Genomic DNA, 25470 nt, shown 5'->3' on the forward strand with positions numbered 1-25470 from the left:
CGTTTGAAAGCATATTCATCAAACAAAAACTTAGAGCGACAAACGACTAAAGAACGCTAAATTCGAACCCTGTTTCAGTCCTACGAGTATGTCCTGTTAATTGTATTAATAGTCACAGAACCTATAAATAAATAAATAAATAAATAAAGTAATGTGACTTTTTTTCTACCAGCAGAGCGTACTGGAGGGATGTAAAAAAAAAAATCTTGATGCAGAACTAATTAAGTATTGAGAAACCAGACGCACTCGCACATTATTTGCAACGCGGGTACAATTTGGTTCCGCCTTTCACAAATCAGAGCCCGCCTTCCCTTTTCCCATTCGACGGCCGACCCCTTTCCTGTCCCACACGCGACAAATGAAGGACTCTTGCTTTCATGTCGCAATCATCCCCCCATCGAATCTCTCTTTTTTCCTGTCCCCAAGCACCATCCAAAACTTTCTTCAGCATCATTTGGTCTTTTTTTACATGCTATCCGAAGTTGAGTTATATAGAGTTTTAAATTTCGTCTTGTTCAGTCGGTTTGAGGACCTCAGAATACTGCTCCGTTTTTAGAATAGTCTGTTGTCATTGAGAAATCGTTTTTTTCTTCGATCATAAAATTTTAACATTTTTATCGTCGTCTGTCTAATTGTGAAATATAATTAGGTTGCGTCAAGTTGATCATTCATGAGCTTGTGGTAAACTTGAAATAGTTTAAAGCATCTGATGTTATTTAAAAAAACTCCATTGAAGGCCAAAAACGTGAAAAGTTTGAGACTGAGAAAGAAAGAGGTTTATCTTGCACAACTGATTCAAATTTTATTTCAGATATGGTCTGACCTCAATATGGATTGCAAATCTTTCATTCCGAGATAAAATAGATTTGCTTTTGTGTTGTGAAGCTCTGGTCAACTTCGACAAAATAATTTCTTAAATTAGTAGATACAAAAACTGACTAGCATGGAGTGTGCAAGAATTAAACTTGAAAATTCATTGTGAGATAAATGAATAAAAGACAGAAATTTATTCTGAAATCATAAAACTTCAAAGTAAACTTCCATCCGAAACATAAACATAAACATGTCTAAATCATTTCTAATGGAAACTCTACTGACAAAAACTGATTCAGGGGCCGAAACCTCCGAATTTGAGAGCAAAGCAATGTTGCATAAAAGTTTGTGGCCTACCAATAGCAACGTTATGTTACCCCACTCTTTGTGTCTGACTCCGCATCATTTTTGTAGGAGCTTTGGTTTTCCAGATTATATTCAGAAAGGTATTTTCAGTTATGCATCGCATGGGGCACTGGACTGCACCGCTTGCAATCATGATTCGGAAAAACTGAACTCTCTTACCAAGACGCAGCTGTCATCGACACAGCCACTGCCGACTTCAAACAGCAATAAAAGTGACTCGAAAAAAGAAAAAGTGATCAAGAATTCGCCAGCGTTTCAAAAAGAAGAAAACGGTAAGTTTTTTTCCATTTTTTTTTTTTCACTTAAGGGGGTCCGGGACACATTTTGAAAATTTTTTATTAAATACTTTAGAGTTTTGAAATTTTTTGCTGATTCACCTTCTATTTAATAAGCAAAATCATAACATAAATATTAATTTTTTTTTAATTTAAATTTGTTTTTTTTTTTTTAAATGGGGTTGCTTTTAATTGCTATAACTGAAAATGCTCTTAGTCAATTCTCAAATTTTTTACCAAAAAATATGCACAAATATCTAAGCTTTAATTTTTATTCGTCGATTTTAAAAATATTAATTCAATAAAAAATATTTGAAAAAAAATTTCGAAAAATTCGTAGGTACTTTATTTGTTAAAAATCATATTTTTTGCAGTAAACGTTTTTTTCAAATTCGCCGAATAAAATTAAAGTAAACTGTTTGAAAAAGATATGATCCAAGTTTCATTACTTTATCGGCCCATTACTTATAAGAAATTGAATGCTAGAAATCGGGAAAAATTGAATCATGGAGAAAAACGCGTTTAAAATGTTAAAGCTAAATGCAATAATAGTTAAATGCATGCAACAAAACTAATTATATATCTCGTTCTAACTGAGATAGAAAAAAGATTCAAACGTCCTTTTAAGCAGAAGAAAACGGAAGTTTTTAAAATAATAATTAAAAACAATTTCAAAATTTGACGATTTTTTGTGTGTCAAACAAAATCTATCAAATCTGAGTGGGAAAATTTCCGATGATTTCTGCACTTATTTATGCGAATATAACTAAAACACACACATATACATATCGCTCGTTTGGAAGAAGAGTGCCACAGTACGAAATATTTATTTATTTATTTTCGCTTAAAAGCCTTCAAAGGACAATCTTCTTGGGAAAATAATTAGTTTCCTGTTCTAATATTAACCACTGGAGAGCACAGCAAATTTACTTTTGCATTGCAAATTGCCTGAAGAGTTCAAACTCAGCCTTGTAAAATTTCATTTCTTCGTATTTTGTCACTCTTCTTCCAAAGGAGCGATATACAGCCATGTATCGATGACCTAGAATGACAACCTAGTATCTCAAATAATAATAATAATAATCTTCTTTACTAATAATAAAGCTTAAAGTCTCTCTATCTGGATGACTGTAGGATGTCTGTGACGCACATAGCGTCTAGATCGTTCGACCGATTTTCATGAAATTTGGCAGAAAGTTAGTTTGTAGCGTGGGGGTGTGCACTTCGAAGCGATTTTTCCAAAATTCGATTTTGTTCTTTTTCTATTTCAATTTTAAGAACGCTTTCCGGAGCAAAATTATCATAAGATGGACAAGTAAATTACGAAATTATCATGACGTGGAATGTGAGAGCAAATGAACATAGCCAACTGGCGAGAAATTCGTCATCTATTACTTGTAAATATACAGGTGAACCGAATGACTTTTAAATTTTCAACTACGGACAAAGCCGTGCGGGTACCACTATTTCAATAAATAGACTATTCATTGCAAAAAGAATATTTCAATTTGAACCAGTAGTTCCTGAGATTAGCGTGTTCAAACAAACAACACAAACTCTTCAGCTTTATATTATTAGTATAGATGATTTAGTTATTTACAGGGTAATTTGAAGCTAAAAAATGTTTTTACTTTGTTGGAATGACAATATGCACTTCCCTCAATTTCTTTTTTGGGCATGCGAGAGCTCCTAAATACTTTTAGAGCTTTTCCGCTAAGTGTGTCAGAAATTCTTTATTTTACGATCAAAATAAGTTGAACTCAAGAGAAGATTGAGAACTTTTTGCAAAAAGTTATGTACTTGAACCATTCATTCCAAAAGAAATGGATCAGATAAATCATTATTTTCATTTTGCAAAAATAAAGATGTTTTACAGGAATTTTTACTAGCATATTCGTATTTTAAAAATCTCTGTAATCATAGCTCGTTACTAATAATAAAGCTGAAAGTCTGTCCGGAGGATGTCTGTGACGCGCATAGCACCCAGACCGTTCGGCCGATTTTCATGAAATTTGGCACAAAGTTAGTTTGTAGCATGGGGGTGTGCACCTCGAAGCGATTTTTCGAAAATTCGATTTTGTTCTTTTTATATTCTAATTTTAAGAATTTTTTTCCGAGCAAATGATCACAACGTGGAATAGTAGATTACGAAATCATCATAACGTGGAACCGTAACATGGGCGAGCCATTTAACATAGCCAATTGGCGAGAAATTCATCCTCACTATTTGTTAATATACAGGCAAACCAAATGACCTTTTAATTTTCTACTACGGGAAAAGCCGTGCGGGTGCCACTCGTAAATAAATAAAATGATAAAATGAAATAAAATAAATAATTATTTAATTTTATATATTTATTGATTATTTAGATATTTTTTACACGTTATTAGATGCATATATTCTTATCAAACACTTTTTTTTGCTTTTCCCGTCAAATTTGCATTTTTTTAGTAACGTGTTTGGCGATCGATTCATGAACATTGCAAAACGTTATAACACAAAAATCTCATTAACATAATACGTAAGACACCCCACCTCACCGGTTAAGGGTTAAATGTGCCCTTTGTTTAATGTGTTATCAGTCAGCTGTAGTGTATTTTTACTCTACGATCTGTAAACGGGCGGTGACACTTTAGTGTCTTCTTCCTCTATTAATTGTTACCGATTGTTGACACATGAATGACTTTTCAGCATTCATGTAAATAACAAGAATATGAACCTACTAAAATTGCGAGGAAAGGTCAATATCATGGCTCATACACGTTGCACGCACAAACGAATCTTCGTATCTTGCAATGACGAGTGTTGTATGCGCATTTCACGAACACACACACAGTATTCGTGTGCATTTCATGCAGTGCGCCTCTCCACTTTTACACTGTTGTAAGAAACACAATTAAAACTTGACTATGTACTTAATTGCACTAAAATTTTCAGAAAATGAATTAGCTTAGGAGCAAATTTGCATTTTATGCAATAATGAAGGCCGTGACATTAAATTCCTCCACCAAGAACGATTCCTTTTTTACTAAAGGCTCTTTACTTAAGCTGAAAACACAGTTCAAAAATAATGTCTTTTACGAGAAATAGTTTCCTTACAAAAAAAAAAAAAAAAAAAAAAGAAAGAAAGAAAGAAAAAAAAGGGTAAAGCTTCTGAAAATTTTATAATGGTCCCGCCGTACGGCTCTGTATTAAAACTTGTTTTCTGAAAGAAAACTAAATTTTATTGCAACTCCCTTCTGAAATGGAAATCCTCCCATCAATAAGATTATTCTTTACTTAAAGTGGGACTTCTTTGTCAATTGTTAAGAAATTAAATATTAAACTTGAACTTTCGGATTTACTGAGAGAGCCGAACGGACAATACAATGGAGATAAACAAAACTCTAATTGAATCAGAATCATTAGCAAAGTTTTACTTCAGTTTCAAGTATAGCGTTTGAAGCTAATGAAAAAAGTCAATGCAATGAAGCACATCATGCTTTCACAAGTGGAAGAAGACAACTATATCCTGTGTGTTTAATTCATGCAATATACTATGCCACATTCAACATCAGTTAAATTTTTTTTCCCTTCATTTTTTTTTGTCTTTCATTGTTTTTATTTCTCTCTCTCTTCTTTTTTTTTCATTTTTGCAACATTGTCCACAGTTCAGATTATCCATGTGGTATTGATATAAAATTAATGGGACTGTAATTCAAAATAATATTGCCCCTTTTCCAGTTAATAGAACTAATAAAGAGCGCGAATTTTTGTTGTAACAAGTGTAGTGTTAAAGTTCTTATTTGGGAATTTACATTCTAAACAGCGTCTGGTGCATCACAAAGTCCGGGATTAAGAATTCACTGGGCGGGGAAACTCGGTGGCCGGCGCCCCTAAGTATGGTTTTTCAAAAAAAATTGGGCTTTTGAATTTTGAAGTCACTATTGATTAAATCACTTTCTCTAAGAAAATTGTTTCATGGCCTGAAAAATTGGGACAAACGGCCCCAGTAGACTTCCTCCTTTCAATTCAAAGTTCTATTTTAATTTTTATGAAATGATAACGTGAGAAAATATAAAACACACAATCATAAAGTCAATTCTTTCACGAGAATCGATGAATTTTATCATTTTTCAATCAACTTAATTTGGAACTTAAAAAAAGAGGTGCATAGCCCCTTTACTTCTGAAAGTTTTCTTGCCCCCAGTACGTGTCATCTATACTTTTATGCTAGTGAAGGGCATAAATTTGTTGGAAAAATTACAACGCTTTAGATTTTATTACAAATGTTATCTATTTACGTACTGCTTTTATGAGAAATATGCGATTTTACCGGCTATTTGTTGTTACTTGAAGTATATTTTTGCCTACTTACGGTAGCATTTTCAACTGCTCTCTAGTAATAAATTATTTCTTTTCTGATGGGAGCTTATTGATAACAATACATTACAAGTACTAGAATTGGAAAATACTCAGGAATTCAGAAAAATATGAAAAGGGATTTTTTATTTTGTTGAATACATTTGTCACATAGCATCAAACTTAAAGAATTAACCGACACAGTAAAAGTTCGTTTTTGTTATTGCTCCCAATGAATTTCATTAATTTTTATACGTTTAGACATTTTGTCCTACATGAACTTGGTTTGTTTCGCACCTTTCATATTTCTCATCTGTTTCTCCAAATGCATTGTAACGCGCAAACATTGTATGCGTTTCGCGATATACTGGGAACTCTTTTGACAACCCTAAAGGATGTAAATTTCGAAATATTCTTGAATTTTCCTGCTTTAGTTTACTAAATTTTGTGGAGTCCACAAAACAAATAATAATGGGGTTACATTACATACACTGTTAAAAATTTTCCGGAAAATTTACGGTAATTGTTACTGGCATCCATGTTGCCAGTAACTATTACCGTAAAAATCAAATGTTACTGTAAAATTTTACGGTTTCCTCGGTAGGCCACAGCAACCAGTTGGCGCTGGGATCGCTTATTTCTCCGGTATAAATTACCGTAAAAATCAGCGATGCGTCGGCGATGCAATTTTACAATAACAATTACCAGAAAATCTTCCTGAATTTTTAAGTGTACCTGCAACCTCATTACAAAAAGTCACTCACCAGTTAAGGATTAAGAGGTCACATTACATTCAAAACATTTTTTGAAAAATTAAGTATAAAGTATGTTATTCTTTGAAACCTTAACATGCATACTTCGCATTCAATAATTTATTTTCAAAATTTGCGTATTTTTTTCTATAAATTAAAATAAGTTAGGAAAATTTCAATTTTTAAAAATTCTTAAGGCTTTTTTGTTTTTTACTTATTATTATTATTATTTTGCTAAACGATCGCAATAATCATCCCTAAAAACCTGTGCATTCATTTACTTTTATATTTATTCGAAAATTTTCTGAGATTAATTATGCAAAAAATTGCATTTTTTAAAAAGTATAACATGCGCTAAACATTTCAGTAATTGATAAAATGCTTATCCAGTGCCTAGTTTTGTTAAATATATTATCCGTACTGCAAAAAGTATTACTTTAAAGCTGTATCTTTAATAGAAAAAAAATCTTTAGGGATTTCACCAACATGAAAACACAAAACTATCATCGAGAAAAAGCAATTTCAAGTTTTTTTTTTTTTTTTGCATATGAACACATAGCGAGCACGACCTAAAATCACTCATATTTTTTTTCATATTTGAACTAAAGCGTTGAAACTTTCCCCCTGTGTTAGGAATAATTTTTAGCTGTGAAAAGGGCAAAAAATGTTTTTTTGATCGTTTGATTATTTTTGAGGTACTGTAACCCCTTAATATGAAAAAGACAACTACACTGTTAAAAATTCAGGAAGATTTTCTGGTAATTGTTACTGTAAAATGGCGGACTTAACGCATCGCTGATTTCTACGGTAATTTCTACCGGAGAAATAAGCGATCCCAGCGCCAATTGGTTGCTGTGGGCTACCGAAGAAGCCGTAAAATCTTACAGTAACATTTGATTTTTACGGTAATAGTTACTGGCAACATGGATACCAGTAACAATTACTGTAAATTTTCCGGAAAATTTTTAACAGTGTATAGTTCATTCTTCCAAACTGTTAGACGTTATCTTTCTGAAAATTCTAATGCTAGTGAACTTAATTAGGAACATTTTGTATCCAAGAAAATGTTTCCCAATATTTAAGCTTGAAATGGTAGGAAAGAACTAATTGAAGACACTAAATTATGGCAAACATTTCTATCCGTATAAAATTTCAAATTTGAAAAAGTAGTGTAAAGTCACCCATTATGACTTCCTAATATGGGATACCTAAGTACTTTTTTTATGATGCATGCTTTTGACATCTACGGGCTAGTTGTGTACTAGTTGTCTGAGTTGCAGTTGTGGAGGTTCTATAGGTGTTTTACAGTTTCTAAGAATTTTTAGATTAAACAGTTTTCAGATCGCACCTTTCGTATGCGTTGAAAATTATAACTTTATAGGTTATAATTTCTTTTGTAGTAACATTAAGTAGAGGAATGAGAGGCGAAGTGAAATAGTTAAGATTACTTGCTTTTTTCAAAATGAACGAGCTGGAAATTTTGTTCTGAAAATGCAAATACAAAAGTGACGACCAGCAACAGGCTCTGGGACCAGCTTTGCTGGTCCTAGTCCATTTACAATACCCAGTGAAGATCAATGGCCCTCTTAAAACTATCTACTCCCTTGCTCATTACCACCTCTTCCGGGCAGCTGTTCCAAGGTTCAACTACCTTGCTAAAATAATTTTTCCTAATATCCATGTTAGCCTTGGATTTAAATAGCTCAAAACAATGACCCCTTGTCCTGTTTTCAGTGCTAAACTTTAGCCCCATAACATCTTTCATTTTAATAAATTTAAACAACTGAACCATGTCCCCTCGGTCTCTTCTTTGCTCAAGACTGTACATTTTTAATATTCTAAGCCTGGAATCATAATCTAAATGAGAAAGTCCATTTATTAGCCCGCCTTTGAACCCTTTCCAATACATTAATATCTTTCTTAAGATAAGGAGACCAAAACTGAACAGCATACTCCAAATGAGGTCTTACCAAACTTCTATCATAATAAGGATACATAAAGATGGAACAATATATAGTACTATAATAAAACTTGCATTGAAACATTATTTTTTATTTTCGGCAATAAACTTGTACCTCCAACAAAAGTGGAAATTTTCCACTTTTTTTTCATGTGGCAAAGTGAAAAATAAAATATTTTTCTAATCAAGTATTTTCTATTCAATTATTAAAGATTTCTTTGATCAAATGAAGAGTAAATAAGAGAATAAATGAAAATGAAATGAAGCAATAAATGATTAAATACATATATAAATAAATGTATGAGAGAAAATAAACAAGTGAATAAAATAGTGAATGGATAGGAAAGCAAGTGAATGTGAATAAATAAGAGTGTTACTAAGTAAATGAATACATAAGTGATTTGATAAAGGATTTAGTAAGTTAAAGAAATAAACTATTTCACTTTACCCCATATGCATTTGACTAAATGAGCAAAGCATTTAAAATACAAATAAGCTTAATATTAAACAAATGCATACTGCACCGAGTAGTAGTTTATTTTAATTAATATTTAAAATGTTAATAACTATAACTTTATCATTTTGTAATAACAAAAATAATTTTTAACTTGCAACAAAATATTATAATAAGAGTATCAATTTTTGAAAGTTGTTTGCATTATTATATTCTTTGATTTTCAGAGGTAATTTTTTCTTGACTGGAATAGACTACACGTGTTACTACATAGTTAAAATATTACCAGATAGGTGGCGCTAAAAGAAGAGTAAATATTTCACCAGTTCACTTTGCCACGCTGTTTCACTTTGCCGCACATTCCTCGACATGCTTTTCTTTGAATTTATTAAATCGAAATCATGCAACTAACCAGTTTCTCACCTTCAACAAAGTGAATTTTATGGAAAATATATTATCTTTTTTAGTGCGAAAGGAATAAAAATAATAATAATAATAAAACTCAAGAATCAAAACATTTTTTTAAAATGAAATCTCATGAACCATTTTTCAACTATAAAATCATTTGCACTTTGAATTCACTGCGATTGGATTCAATAAATCACCCCTTTTGCTTAATCAATATTAAGTCTATCGAAAAATGCATATTGATTTTTAAATATAATTTTAATCTAATTTTTGAAACAGAATTTAAAATATAGCTTGAATTTCAGCAATTTTTTCCACACTAAACATTATCTTTAATGCCATTGGTCTTCTTAGATTAAAAGATTTGTCCGACATTAATCCGTTTCTCAGAATTGTTATGCGATTGAAATTTCCGCGAGGAACCAAGCGTTAAACATTTGAATTGATCAAAATCAAACGAAAATTTATTCAGATAATTAAGAAAACAAAATGGAAGGATCGGAGAATGAGTAGTCCTAGCCGATATCTTTCGGGGGGGGGGGGGGAAGTCTTGTCCTAATCGAATTTAACGCTTCTCCTTTCAACCGGATGTACACTATATGCCTAAAAGTATTGGGACACTTTCAAAAAATAACATTTTTACGGATTTTTCGAGAAATTAGAGACTAATTGCTTTGTAATTTTTTTCACTTAAAAAGTATACTCCAGCTGTCATTTTCAAATAAAAATTAAGTCTACTATTCATTTAGGGGACCAGCAAAAGATTGAGGAAACACAAGAAGGTTTTTTATAATCTTTTATTGTAAATAGCTGAGAATAAGCAATAAATTTCAGAAATAAGTTAACAAACTATATAGAATTTATTTTTATACTTTCGTGAAAGTATCTCTTACACCCACAGAAATATAAGCATTTCTTTCAAAAATGCAAAATTTCTTTTGAAGGTTTTTGGCTCATAACAAGCAGAGTTTTCTGTCAAACGTTACTTAACTTTCGGAATATTTGACAGCATACAAGAGAAACATAATAATAAAGTTTGAGAGAAAAAGATTGAAAATTTAATGAAATATGAACGTTTAAAGCAATTAATTTTTCTCTCCGCATGCGCATAAGATAGCAATTTATAACCTTCGTGATCCAAAGCCCAGATAGATCCTGCAACTCATGAAAAAGTTCCACTTCGATATCTTTAGATATTTAAAAAGTTATCAGCGATCTAATGAGCCGAATTTCAACAGTTCTTGGATAGGCGATGAAAACAAAGGGGCAAGGGCGCCCATATGCAAAATTTTAAGGGGGGGGGGGGCTCAAAAATTTTCCCCGTGGTTTAGCAGAATATTTTCCCTGTGGAAACCGATTTCAGTACAGATTAGACATATTAAGTTTTTATATTTTTAATAATTTATTCATTAATGTCTGGAAAAGAAATTTTTATACATTTTTGCAAAGAAAAAAGCACTAAGAGTAAGGAAATTCTCATTTCTAAGGGGAGGGGGGCTTGAGCCCCCCTTGCCCCCCTATACGGGTGCCCTTGCTAAGGGGTCGTTCGCAAACTGGCAACACCTACCTGTTATCGTGCAGAATGATTCATGATAAAAAACGGATTATGTGCAAACGATCCATCACGATTCGTCGCATACCCAAGAATTACTGAAATTCGGCTCATTAAGATCGCTGATAACTTTTTAGATTTTAAAGATATTGAGGTGGAATTTTTTTTATGAGTTGCATCTATCTGGGATTTTGATTATGAAGGTTATAAATTGCTATCTTTCGCGCATGCGCGGTGAAAATTGACGTTAAAATTAACGCTTTAAACGTTCATGTTTCATTAAATTTTCAATCTTTTAATTTCAAATTTTATTATGTTTCTCTTGTATGCTGTCAAATATTCCGAAAGTTTAGTAACGTTTGACTGAAAAACTGCGTGTTATGAGCCGAAAACCTTCAAAACAAAATTTGTATTTTTGAAAGAAATGCTTATATTTCCGTGGGTATAAGAGATACTTTCACGAAAATATAATAATAAATTATGCATAGTTCGTTATAGCCCAGTGGTTGGGAAGTTGAATACGGAAGTAATTGGTGGAAAGCTGGAAGTTGCTTTAATCTATGGCCGCATGGGTCTGGAATGAGCACATACTAAGTTTCCCCCCCTTCTTCTAAGTGAGTTTTAGCCGTTACGCCCAAATTAGGGACAAAAAACACCTGTTTTTTCATTAATGTAACAATATCTCAAAAATAACTCTTCCAAAGACCATACATATAGCAGATTACTTGTAGAGATTAAAATTCTGAGCAAAATGAGTATCTACAATCTACACCTTTGTTAAATACTAAGCGCACAACTTACTTTCAAAGTTAGACTCAAATCACTAATCAAGCGCTTCAAGCCCGAAAGTACCTTTTTGCACTCCCACCGGCCCTCCCCAAAACCCCCTGGAATAGAACGCCGTAACACTAAAACACATGGCGGTGCTTTCCTACCTACAAAAGCCGCTTCACAGGTACGTATTCATCAAGTTAACAGATGTTGCTGAAAACAATTTATTTTATTGCAATGTAACAAAGAAATGAAAATGGATCCTATCTTCACACAGAACTCATTTCACTTCTTAAAAGAAAGCGCAAAAATACTGATAGGTTAATTTCAAGTTGAACAATCGAAAGAAAATGACTGAACTTGAGTGAAATAATTTGAATTAGAAAATCAGTAATATGTTCAAGGTAAAAATGTTTTTCAGTTCACTTTTTTTTTTTGAAGTATATCAATTTTTAATTTACACAATTTGAAGAAAACTTAATTAATAATATTAAATACTTTTGCTGTGAGAAATGGTACTAATAGCTCAATCAGTGATTACGTGAGTGAACTATTTCGGAAAAACATGACAGACTTGTGTGTGATTTGGGATAAATTATACACGGCAGGTGACATGATTGAAGTCAAAGAGCATGAAATTCAAAATTTTGTTGAAAGCAGCCATAAAATACTATCATGTCAAATTAAAATTCATGTCAATTATTATCATGCGAGAAAATTTATATTGCTTCCTATCGCCATCCCACGCACTGAAACTTTCGCATGTTTTCAAATGTTTTAGTCATGCTCAGCGTATTAGATGACCCACGTGTATACTATATATTGTTTGTAACTTTTTATGCTTGATGTCTTTCTTTATTATGCCCTTTGTACTTCAAGTTATCGTAATAACATATTTTTTCTATTATCACATGTCTAACACTTTTCTAATTACTCTTAACTGTATATGTTGAAGAAATTACGCAATGATGAAATGCAAAAGTTGAGCATTCATGGTAATAAGAGTGAATTTTTATTTATCGTCTATAGTTTGTTAAAAAGACGAATATTTTTTAATGAATTGCTGCTGATCTAGCAAAAAAATATCTTAAATAAGAATCTAAAATGTAATTTGACTATACATACTCGTAAAAACGGTTTTTGCATATCTGAACTAATTTTTTTATAGTAATGTTTTCAAATTCTTTAGTTTATGGTTTCTGTGTGTTTGAATTTTTAAAACTTTCAGCTATATTTCGAAAACTACTTAAAGTTGCTGCATATGTTAACAGATTGCTTTTTGCTATTTTACTCTGTTAATAGGAAAATAATAACTTTTTTGAAGTCCAGATGATTGCCATTTGTACTTTAAATTCCTGCTGTAATAATACAATATATTTTTTAAAAATACTAATCTATTGTTTTTAATGCGTATTTCTTTAAAACTTTGAATTTTTAATATTTTATGCTGATTTCCTAAACCGCATCTTATATAATACCATCTCTTACAGCAAACCATTCATTATTAGAGATTAATTATTTAAATTGTTTAAATTAAAAAATTGATTTGCTGCAAAAAGTGAACTGGAAAACGTTTTTACATTTAACTAAAAACTAATTTTCTAATTCAAATTATGTCACTATAATTCTACTTGAAATTGACCTATAAGTATTTTTGTGCTTCCTTTGAGAAATAAAATGAATTATGTATAAAAATTGGATCCGTTTTCATTTCTTTGTTACATTGTAATGAAATAAATTGTTTTCTTTCTACTCAAATTTCAGGGAGGGAGAAACAACGTATAATTGATATTTTGAAATGTATAAACGATGCATTTTTGCTTTAAAGTGAATTGGAATGTATCGGGACTTCATAAAAACTCCGCAGAATTGTAAAAGACGTATAATTGAGAGACGTATAAATGATGTTTTACTGCAGCTGTTTTAGGATAAACATTTGTTATAATTAAGCTTTTATGAATGGTTTATGATATTTAGTTAAAGGACTGCGAAAAAAAATCGTAACCACAAAATATCATTAAATGAAAAGCAACGTGAATCTATTACTTACAGTAAAAACAAGTTTCAATAGTTTAAATGCAGAACTTAAGGCCATAGAGTAGCTTGAACATTAAAATTCACTTCAAGATTGAGAACCGTTGGTGCAAGCGGAAAGTGTAAGATTTTGAGCATAGGTAGCGGTTTGGAGCTCTAAATCATGCTGGAACGCAGCATTCGTTAAGAGTGCCACTAAATGTCTACTTCCGCCAAACATATGGGTGTTTCTCCTGTTATTTGTACTATACCTATCTCAAAATATTATATTTCGCTTATTAACTTCAGTTTAATAGCTTCTAAATAATACATATTAGTAAGTTTTAAACCACGTTTAGACGCATGCATTGTACAAAATGATTCTACACTGTAACAAATTTCGGAAACGTTTCTGGATATATCGGAAACGTTTCCGAAATAGTAAGAATCCTTCATCCAATAGCGAACTCCTAATTATTCAGAAAGCTTTTTGTTATTTCAAAAAATCTAGAAGCGGAAGTGCTGACGCAATGCTTCGAAACGTATTTTATCCTTCCAACACGGGCGCCAGTGAGAACTTATTTATTTCCTTATCTATGGTTGCTGCAGTAAGCAACTGTTTACCATTGGATTGCTTGTTATTTCATGTCTAGAGAGTGGTAAAATGCGTCGAAACTAATTTTACGCCTTCGCATTTTGGACTGCCCTTGATTTTTTAGACATGTAAGCAGTTATTAGGTTGGTTAATAATGATTTGCTTCTTTACAATTTCCAGTGAGACATATCATATTTTCATGATTAGACATATATTGTGTGTTCAAGCGTGAATAGTTTCAACACCCGTGTTTATACTTTATGAAACGAAACCCTTTGGATTACTTATCCAGTTGTAATGGAGTTACTTAGATTTTATTCCGCTTGTTCACTTGTAAGTATTATGAATATTTTAAAACATGTTGTTGTATACATTTATATTTTTGTTGATTAGCATTTGATGAGGCTCAATTGTAACTGTTTTTGGGTTTATCTAATTAATTTAAAGTTATCCTACATACCTCCTATGTACGCAGTGTACTATTTGTTGTAACAAATTGAAACTGAGTAATTACACAAAAGAAAGAAGATTTATAAAGGCAATCTCAGAAAAGTTATTCCGAAAAACTCAAAAACGGTTGCAATGAATTCATCTGCTTAAACATTTTGTTAAATGTGATTAACAATAAAAATTCCTTGACATTAGTTGTTCCGTAAATAACATTTCCTTCGCGGATGTACTAGTTTAATGTAGGACAGTCAGGAGGAATGAGTCAGTGGCAAAAATTGGAACAGCTGTATTTACAAGCCAAAATAAAAAGGAATTTTATTTCATGTCATTGTTTTAAAAGTGATCATTTTTTAAAAAACTATGTTATTAATATGCAATGTACATATGGGGAGAAGACGAGGGGCGTTCACCACGCAGACTGTGCCGTTGACATTTTCAGGGAGTTGCTTTTTTAAGGGGGGGGGGGGCGCTTTATAGCATTTTATGGGTGCACCATCACTCTTATGGTGGGGGGGGGGATTCTCGTATATATGAAATGGAATAATCATGTAATAGAGTTCAATGTTTTAATAAATAAAATATATAATGCATTTTGCGCACACTGTAAAAATAAAATCAGTAACCTATTTTGATTAAGTATTTATATTTGTGATGAACTGGAAAAGGGCAAGAACCGAAGAATCAACCCGAATGGTTCCAGCAGGGGGACTTGGTGTCATATTTAAATTCATCAATTTCTCTGTTGGTACTTTTCGGAAGGGGACTTTTTTTTATGATTAGGAATGAAACTACTAGATTATTTCATAATTTTTCAAAAATTTATAACTGTGCATATGTCATGCTGTTAACCATGCTATTTGTCATTAGAAATTCAAAAAAAAAAAAAAAAAAAAAATCCACGAATGATTCTAAAATTGCGTGTATTATTGCTCTTAGATATGAAAGAATTGAAACTGATATGGTATGCAATACTATAGTAAAGAATTATATCTTAGAAAAAATCACGGAAAAAGGATTCCGAAATTCTCGGAAACGTTTTTGAAAATTGTTTGAAGAATTCCGAAATACTCGGAAACGTTTTCGAAACTTTCATGAACCACAGCTGCACAGAATACTCAGAAACATTTCTGGAAATTACTGAAAGAGGATTCCGAAATACTCAGAAACGTTTCTGAAAATTACAGAAAGAGGATTCCGAAATACTCAGACACGTTTCTGGACATTACAGAAAGAGGATTCCGAAATACTCAGAAACGTTTTTGAAACTTTCATGAACCGCAGCTGCACGATATACTCAGAAACGTTTCCGGATTTTTTTACAGTGAGTTAACGTCCCTCTTTCAAAATGCTGTATAAAAAGAATCACTGGTCAGAATGATTTCAAATTTGAACTAAATCTAGTATTTGGATGCCTTAATTGCCAAATCGTTTAACTCCACTTTTTAAAATAATCTTCATTTCTGCCTTAATAGTGCTTAATCAATGCTTAGAATGTGAATTTATATTAAACTTTTGGTTCTGATCCTGCGATGGCGGAAAATGTAACACGAGGGCCCATTCATTCCAATGGATAACACCATCTTCTTAATCCCTTTTCTCGACTTTTTGTTTTATGGAGCTAATCGATTTGGCAAGTGAAACGTCCATTTAAAGAAAGGAGATTCTGTATGGCGTAAGAAAAATGCCCATCCTTTAATGCTGCGGTCACATCTTATACTGACGTCAAAGTAACTAATTTATTTTCTCTTTCACATTTTAATTCACATTCTTTTCGAATTTCTGAATCATTTTTTTTTTCATGCGAGTATCTCGGGTAGACATCGAACTACAGCCCTTTTTTACTCTTAAATGACAGGAATTTCCTTAAAACTTCTAGCACACAGTCACCATTCTTGAAAAAGAGTTTCAGGGGGTCCGGGACACATTTAAAAAAAAAAAGAAACAATTAAGAGTTTTAAAATGTTTTACACTGATTCAACATCTATTTAACAAGCAAAATCATAATATTAAAAAAAATATTGAAATTTATTTTTTTTATTTTAAATGAGGTTGCTTTTAGTTGCTATAACTCAAAATATTCATGGTCAATTTTTAATTTTTTTTCAAAAACTTGTGCACAAATATCTAAGATTTAATTTTTATTTGGCAATTTAAAAAAAAAAATAATTGAACAAAAAATAATTGAGAAAAAATTTCGAAAAATTCGAAGATACTTTTCGTTTTTTTTTAAATCATATTTTTGTAGTAAGCGTTTTATTTGAATTTCGTCGAATAAAAATTGAAGTAAACTGTTTGAAAAAGATATGCTCCACATTTCATTACTTTATCTTTATCAGTTCTTGATTAACAATAGTTTAAATACAAAAACTCGGGAAAAATTTCATCATGGAGGAAAACGCGTTTAAAGTTTTTAAGTGAAATATAACAGTTAAACGCGTCAACAAAAATAGCTATAGCTTTCGTTCTAGATGGATAGAAACTAAATTCAAAAATTCCTGCTAAACAGAAAAAAAACGGATTTTTTTTTTAAATGATTAGAAAAAAAAAATTGTGTCCCGGACCCTTTTTACAAGCAGAGCGTGGTACTTCATTGAAAAACTAATAAACTTCAATTTCTTTTCTTACTCCATCTCGTTTTCTCTTTCTTTAAGTACATTCATTTCAAATTTGAAGTCATTCTGACCAGTCGTTTTCCTTTTAAAGCATTTTGAAACTGGGACATATTAATTACAATCACACATTATGTGCTGATTATTGATACAAAAAAGTACTTGCCTCCTTGTTCATGCTTTGTTAAATTGCCATTCTTTTCGGTAGTCAAAGAATGAGAACAATTTCGGTTTTAGTTAAAACTTATAACAGGATTAATAAAACTGAATATTTTTTTAACCCCTCCAAAATTCACGCCATATGAAAAATACTCACATTAAGTTTTGTTTTGTCTCAGGAAGTATTTTTTATAACATGTGATGCTTATAGTGAATTTTAAATGAAATATACTCAACTAAAGCACATTTTAGACACTCTTGAGGAAAATAGTGATGTGAGAAAAATCCTCACATAGCGAGTTCTCAGTGCAACTTATTTTGACGTGAGTTTGATAAGGTTAATATGTGATAGCAATTGTAATTCATACAGATACATTAGTTGGTTTAGAAAAAAACCTCTTGTGGCGGCAACATGGTTGACATGTTGTTCGAATATGCCAGTCCACATTGAACGCTTTTCAGCTGTGATTTGTATCACTAACATGAAATGGCTTTGGCCGTTCTCCAGTCGATCCCCGCTCATATCGGTAATGAGTATGCAGATGCCCTTGCAAAGGAAGCATGTGGGAGGTTGACAAGATCAACTTCTGACAGCTACCTTCACAGACGTGAATGCTGTTGCTAGGCGATGGATCTACAATCAGCATTTCAGCAAGGCAAAAATCCCCGAGCTTCACCTGCCCAAGAAACCTCTCTTCTACAATAGCTAGGCTACGTACAGGACATTTCAAAGACATGAAGATATTACAAACTAATATTAAATCCTATCCCACCTGCAAGCACTGTTCCCATTCACAACTAGCCCCGGATCATGTTTTTAATTGCCAGGCCATTATTCGCTCCCTCCTCCAACTTGGAGCACCACCAGATCTTGTCATCAAGACTTTTGGAGGCATCTAAATCTTTCGCACTCTGCACTTCATTAGACACAACAACAAATGGCTTTGGCAGTGAATAAAAACATTAGAAGTACACGTCTACAGTAAAACTCAACTAGATTTAACTAATTCACAGTAAAACATTAACTAATGATAAATTCGTTTTAAACTTTTTCGAATAGATGGAAAATGTTTCGACACTAAAATTTTGAGACCAATTCTGTGGTCAAAAAAAAGTGATACTCCAAGAATTTCTCACAAATTCGTAAGTTTATCATTTATCATTAGTTTAAGTCCTTAATGCCAAAGTAGAAATTTCTAGAACGTAGTTCGGCAGAGAATGAATTGAATTAAAATCCACAGATAATACTCTGAATCAGGAACAACCTAAGCTACTTCAGTAAACTTCTGTTTCCAGACTCTAGAAAGCCGCCGTTGTTATTGAAGGTTGCAGATGAAGCATTCATAAAGCTCATAAATAAGATCAAAATAGCTGCTATACCCTATGTCTGTTTCCAAAGAAAGTACCCTTTTATCTTAGTGTAAAACGTTTACTATAATACTGCAGTTGTAATTTGAAGAATGCCGTTCGAATGGTTCCCGCCATTTTTTGTACTTTTAGTTTCATACGCTCTCTATTTTCTGTCTTCCATGTGCTTTGTTTCACAATAAAGTAGCGACATAAGTTTAAACAATGTGTTAAAAAAACGAAATGATATCATTTTACTTATTTTTTTTTTCTTCAGATTGTAAGGACTTGAACCCGGAAGAAGCACAAAGTTGTAAGAGAGTGAGGACAGCATACAGCAGTACACAACTAGTGGAGTTGGAAAGAGAATTTGCGGCAAACATGTACCTATCTCGTCTAAGAAGAATCGAAATAGCCACATACTTACGACTTTCAGAAAAGCAGGTGAAGATATGGTTCCAGAATCGGCGCGTGAAACACAAACGTCAAGGAGTTTCTGAAAAGAAATGCCAATGCCTACGAAACGCGAAATCTCGCAATTCTGTGAGTTCAACGGTGAATAATGATGTCACAGTCGAATGTTCATCGTCTTGTTAGCTTGTTGGTCTCAAAGCGTTCTAGTTTCGGATTGTAGTGATAGTGACCAAAATCTAGCTGGCTGCATAGTTATAATACATCTGGCTAATACTATGTGTGTGTAGTACTTCCTACACTTCAATTTTGTTACGTACTAGTTTAGAACTATAATTGAGTTTTGACTCTTCCTGAAAGTTTGGAACATTACCATAAACCAACTTACAGCTATTGATCTTTGGTGAAAATCTGAAAGCGCAGCAGTAACAGTTTGAATCATCTCGAAAAGCAACAGCCAGAGGACAGGTTTTTGCAATTTTGGATCAGTGTGTCGACTATCTCAGTCGTGTTCTCTTTTGACATCATCAGTGGTAAAGTTGAGCAAAATAATTGCAGTAAACCAACACTAAGCACAACGATAATCGTCGATAACAATCAAATGATTTATGGCAAATCTCTCAGTAATGCTTTAAAATGGAATTCGAATTTAGAAAGAAATTTATTTTATTGTCAATAATCGATAAATTTAAGATACTGGTTTACGAGAAAAATGTTTATTTAATCGTTGTTAGCGCATACTATGCTGCCTTATTTATTACATTTTTTCTAACTGGTTTAGTCCTTTTATGTTCGCAAACATGTGATGAAAATAAGAGCATTTAAATATCCTTGTTTCATTGAAGAATAAATTATTACATACTCTAACGTCGATGAATCTCGAGGTGGTGTTCAAAGGCATCCACATTTTCACGAGAACTGTAGCTAAAGGAAGTACAAAGATGTATAAAGTATATTTATATGCAACTCTTAAAGCTTGTGTGCTGTTACATTATTACTAAGGTGAATCGCAAACATCGACTTAATACAGCAAATGTTATTCTATGTTTACAGGGAACTAACACGCTCATTTTATTGCATTTCCTCTGAAGCGTTGTGAATCATCAGAATTCGCAATAATCAATGATGATGTATTACTGTAACAGCTTTTTCTTTCACTAAGAGTAATGTGTGGAATAATTTTTTTTTTGTATGTTTAATATTTCATTGGTTTCATTATCCCTTTTATAAAGCGTTACATGTTTAAACTTTCCTGACGCACTAATTAATTCATATCGATTCTTACTTATTTTGTTAATCTATGACCATTTGAGGCAGTGAGAAGCATAGGGATGTAAGTGGACTTCATGAAGTTTTGAATAAAATAAGTTTAAAGTTCAGATTCAGGGTAGGCCTTTTCATTGGATTTTTTTCCAAATCTTGCTGCGTAACAGCACCTACCAAGCCTATCCTACTAGAACCATCTCTTGCTCAAAACAGTGGAGAGATTTTCCTACTATTTTTACTGGGCACCTCCAAATTTTTTTCATTTAGGCACTTACATCCTTTTGCTTCTCACTACCGCATTTTTATGAAACTTCATCCATATTTATTTTGATATCATCTGCATTTTTAAAAAAAATTTCTTGTCATTAATTTCTAATAAATCATTGAACTATATTTAAAGAAAATTTACGATTGTCTAAAATACATCATTTTTCCCCAAAATATATTTTGAGGATTGAGTATATACACTGACTACCATTAAATATTTGGACACCTGTGATAGAAAAGAAAAACTAACTTTATTCAAAATCAATAGTTGGTAGAGCTTCCACGAGAGGCAATTACAGAGTGAACCCTCTGGGGAATACTTTCCACAAGTCTTTGTGTGACAGCTAGTGGTATTTTCTTCCACTCAGCTTGGAGAAGACATAGAAGTTCCTTCACCGATTTTGCACGGGGAGTGCACCCCTGAATTCGTCGATGCAACTCGTCTCAGAGGTTCTCGATAGGGTTCAGGTCTGGACTCTGGGCAGGCCAGTCCATGCGATGAACTCCATTGGCACCATACCAAGCTTTGGTTAACGTCGAAGCATGACAACTGGCATTGTCGTCCTGAAAGTAACAGGGGTCCAACCCGTAAAACTGCCACAACGTAGGAAGCACAATGTCATCCAAAATAGTGCAGTAGGCATCGGAGTTGAGCTTACCATGAATGGGGACCAAGGATCCCAGCCCATACCAAGAGAAACACCCCCAGACCATAATTCCACCTCCGCCGAACTTGACTGTTGGCACAATGCATTCTGGCAGGAGACGTTCTCCAGGTAGACACGAGGCCCAGACCCTGCCATCCGAACGGTAAAGGGTGAACCTTGATTCGTTACTCAAAAGAACCTGTTTCCACTGATTTACGGTCCAATTTCGATGTGCTTTGCACCACATTAACCGAGTAGCGCGGTTAGACTTTGTGATCAAAGGCTTATGGGGAGCAGCACGACCATGAAAACCAAGCAGATGTACTTCCTTACGGATGATATTATATGAAACAATACTCCCAGATGCCTGTTGAAATTTCTCGCTGATGAAGGCCATCGTTTGGGTGCTGTTCTTCCGAATTTCTCAGGACAGCACTCGTCCGTCTCTATCTCCCAGTTTCGTTTGTCTGCCGACTCGGGGCACATTCCGACAATGACCGCTCACCCTCCACTTATTAATCACATGGGCCACTGTTGATTTTGAGTACTTCAGATCGCAAGTAATGTCCCTTAATGATCGGTCACATTTGTGATACCCGATAGTTATACCTTTCTCGAAATCAGAGAGCTCCGAACAGCGAGGCATCTTGCATGCAACTAAAGCCGATGCTGTTTCCTACACGATATATACCGGCGGAGGCCGTGACGTACCTTAGGACCGCAGATATCGATATTTGCATAGGTGTCCAAATACTTATTGGTAGTTAGTGTATATATATATATATTAATTTACTCATTCGAGAATAAGAATTTTAAGCTTTTAAAGTTCGGTGTCTTATTTAGGTGCCATGAGACTATTATTCTTATTATTTATTTTTGTAGATTACTTAACATCTTTCTTAAAAGCTCTTCAAACTTGTTCCTGTGATTGATTTCCAATAAATCTTTGAAGTAATGCTACTGAAATGTAAGGTATGGATTTTCAAAACATATTTCGATGTAGGAACTACGGGGATCCACCTCCTACTTGCTCCCCAACCCATCTTTGACTGTGCCAATTTTGGCGACCAATTTTGGCGACCGACATTGCTATATGTCACTAAATTTGGCGCCAAACCGGATGACAATTGAAAATTTTAATGGTATAGTTTTCAATTTATCTCCCCGTCGAGTAAATGTTTTAGGAATGAGACAGAGAGGAATTTCTTTCGCCAAATGTTCTAAAGACGCAGATTTAAATAGTGTAGCTTTGTTTTTAAAATTTTCTCATATGTAAATTTAATTCTTAGGCTTTGAAATTGATTTTACGTATTGAGCTACTCAAAAACCATTCTTCCCACCAATATTTATTTCGATTGCTCATGAAAAAATTCTCAAATTCTTGACACGAAGCTTTTAATTTTCTCATATATTATCTGATTTTGAAGTAACTTTACCAAAATGTTGGATTTGAGTTTAAAAAAAAAAAAGACTATGTTCCTAAATGAATACTTTTTATAGAAATATTCTACAAACTTAGAACAGCGACTTACAAAGCAAAATATTAAGTCTATACTTTGCTTTGAATTTTAAATAATTTTCTGAAATTAAAATTTATTGGCTTTAAATTAGTCGCACAGTAGTTCATTGCAACTTAACATTAAATATGTTTCCCTACTGATAAACTGAATAAAGTAGAGGTTAACGTATTTAAAAAATACACTACTCATTTTATGAAATGGAAAAGCTATAGCACAGCATAAAACGTTTTCAACGAACATTCAAATTTTTGTTTTCGTACTGTGATCTATAAACATATACTAACTAAATATATTGGTTTATTAGTTTTTGAAATTGACCTTCTTGGCTAAATATTTCCTTTCCCTTTAGTTTAATGTTTAAATCGGGGAAACGGAGATGACTGGTGATGCCATCTCTCGATGGTTAAGTCAGTCGTCATCGATCTGTGTTAGGGATAACGTTGTCCTACCTACTAGATGTCCCTTTGCTAAAGTCTATTCATTTCATGCATTGAAATAACTTATGTTAATACATCAATGCGATTAAGATCTGAAGTAATAAGAAAAAGGAATGCTTTGTGAAAATTTTCACTTTATGTCTTGGTTTAAACAAGTAAGTGCTCTGTTTATCAGAAGAAAAAGACCGTGCTTCAAAGGAATCTTTTTATTAATACATATTACAACACGCATTACAAATGAAAATACTTCTTGGTACATAGAGTTGATTAAAACCACACAACACTTAATAACAAACTTTAGTAAAATGATCATCGAATTCTACTCATCATTGAAAAACGGTACAGTTTCTTTTTTAATTTTTTTCTGATCTACCGAAATTTATTAACATTATCTTCTTAATACACAACCAATTATTTTTTACGAAAATGAATTGAATGAAATTTGAGTTGATAATGAGAAAAATAAATCATGACCTATTAATAATGATAAAAGAAAAATGATCACAGATAAGTAATGAAACGTAAGTACACATATTATGATTTATCGATATTCATTACATTAAGAATACATCAGATTCACAAATACAACCAACAATACATTTTCGCTTCCATTTTAAACCTCTTAAGTCATTTAGACAAGAAAAAAAATAATACTCTTCCCTTTCAATTAATTTAGGAAAAAAAACATACAAAGAGAGAGAAATCTAGTACTAATCATACTTCAAAACACTATTCTACAATATAAATATTTTTCAGGGATATTAGTACTTAGACATATAAAAGTAAAATCATGAGTTATTATTATTGCACTCAATGGGCATGTTGTTGCATAATAACGGAAGACTCGAAAAAGTATTTACTGTTAAAAATTGCATGAAAAATGTTAAAATCAGGAGTTCAATTGCATGGACTACCTCTAGTTCTCTCATATGTAAAGTTGCATATTTTAAACATTGTCATTAGAATTCAAAGAAAAATGTTTAAAGTGAAAAACCTGCAATGCATGTTTTTTGTACCTTAAAATAATTTCCATGCGTATGCAATGCAGGGATCTATTCTATAAAAATGTTACAGAGAATGATGTCTTACTTCCCCTCTAAAATGAGAAAAATCGCTTTTTGGGAGGATGAAAAAGTTCTTGAATAAAAAATTTCTTGACACTTTGGCCCTCGAAAATGGCATTTCGAGAAATTTGATTGAACTTTTTTTTTTATATATATAAACGACGTGTAAAAGTTCTTTTAAGAAAGGTTCAAGTTTACAAAGATTTGAAAAATTGCAATCACAATGAAGTCTATAAAAAGTTTGAGAGGAGTCTTTGAAAAGCTTGTTCGAATCCAGAAGTGTTATTGAGTTGAACTCCTTTAGGTTTAAATGTATGTTTTCGGCTTGACTAAGGAAGCAAATGATATTTTTGTATGAAAAAAGTTAGAGCTGATCAGAGACATTCGTACCACCTTTGACTGTTCCTATTCGTAAGAAAAATATCATCACTTCTGCCACATAAATTTATTCTGAATAGAAAGTACATTTTTACAAACATTTCTCAAGTTTTTATTTTTGAAAAAAAAATTGATCGATTTACATTTAAAACAAAACTATAATGCATTTATTCCGAGAATTTTTCTGTTTCATCAAAAGTTAATTATGCTTACGCAAAAATATGTATACTTTCAGCAAACACCTTACTAAACTACAAATTTTCTGACTACTGAGATATTGATAAACATATTGTTCCGTTGAATTTTTGGCACTATATCAACCATCATTAAAGTGTATTCTACGTTTGTCGAAGTGTCACAGCTTTAACTGCCAAGATTTTGGAGAAACTTTAGTTTTACTTTCTTTAGTAAGGGCACACTAAATTTCATTCCAAATAAAGATAGTTGACTTGTGAATGAACAAACTCGAATACACTTAAGATCGTAATACACCACTTAGTATCATTTCAAAAAGCCGATAAAAATTGAAGAAACATAAGATCTAATTTGTTTCAATTGCATATATTCTTGTAAGAGTTCTTCCAAACCTCAGCAAATGTTATAAATGAATGAAA

At 32.5% G+C, this 25470-nt stretch overlaps 1 protein-coding gene and 1 pseudogene across 1 annotated transcript; one reads left to right on the forward strand and one right to left on the reverse strand.

Annotated features, from left to right (window-relative positions):
* Positions 1-1063: 1063 nt before the first annotated feature.
* Positions 1064-19463, forward strand: LOC129219170 (GS homeobox 1-like). The gene is made up of 2 exons (XM_054853491.1): positions 1064-1157; positions 19144-19463. The coding sequence occupies exons 1-2, from the start codon at positions 1064-1066 to the stop codon at positions 19461-19463; spliced, it is 414 nt and encodes a 137-aa protein (XP_054709466.1).
* A 1791-nt stretch (positions 19464-21254) lies between these two features.
* LOC129219171 (proton channel OtopLc-like) overlaps positions 21255-25470 on the reverse strand; it is a 39508-nt pseudogene continuing 35292 nt past the window's right edge.

This window comes from Uloborus diversus, chromosome 3 (assembly GCF_026930045.1).
Source record: "Uloborus diversus isolate 005 chromosome 3, Udiv.v.3.1, whole genome shotgun sequence".
Taxonomy (NCBI): domain Eukaryota; kingdom Metazoa; phylum Arthropoda; class Arachnida; order Araneae; family Uloboridae; genus Uloborus; species Uloborus diversus.

What these genes read in the sequence shown, in the direction of transcription:
- LOC129219170 (XM_054853491.1), top strand. Translation starts at nt 1,064, where the DNA reads ATGTCTAAATCATTTCTAATGGAAACTCTACTGACAAAAACTGATTCA. An exon ending in CAAAGCAATGTTGCATAAAA is followed by an intron (nt 1,158 to 19,143) that starts GTTTGTGGCCTA and finishes TTTTTTCTTCAG; the next exon opens with ATTGTAAGGACTTGAACCCG.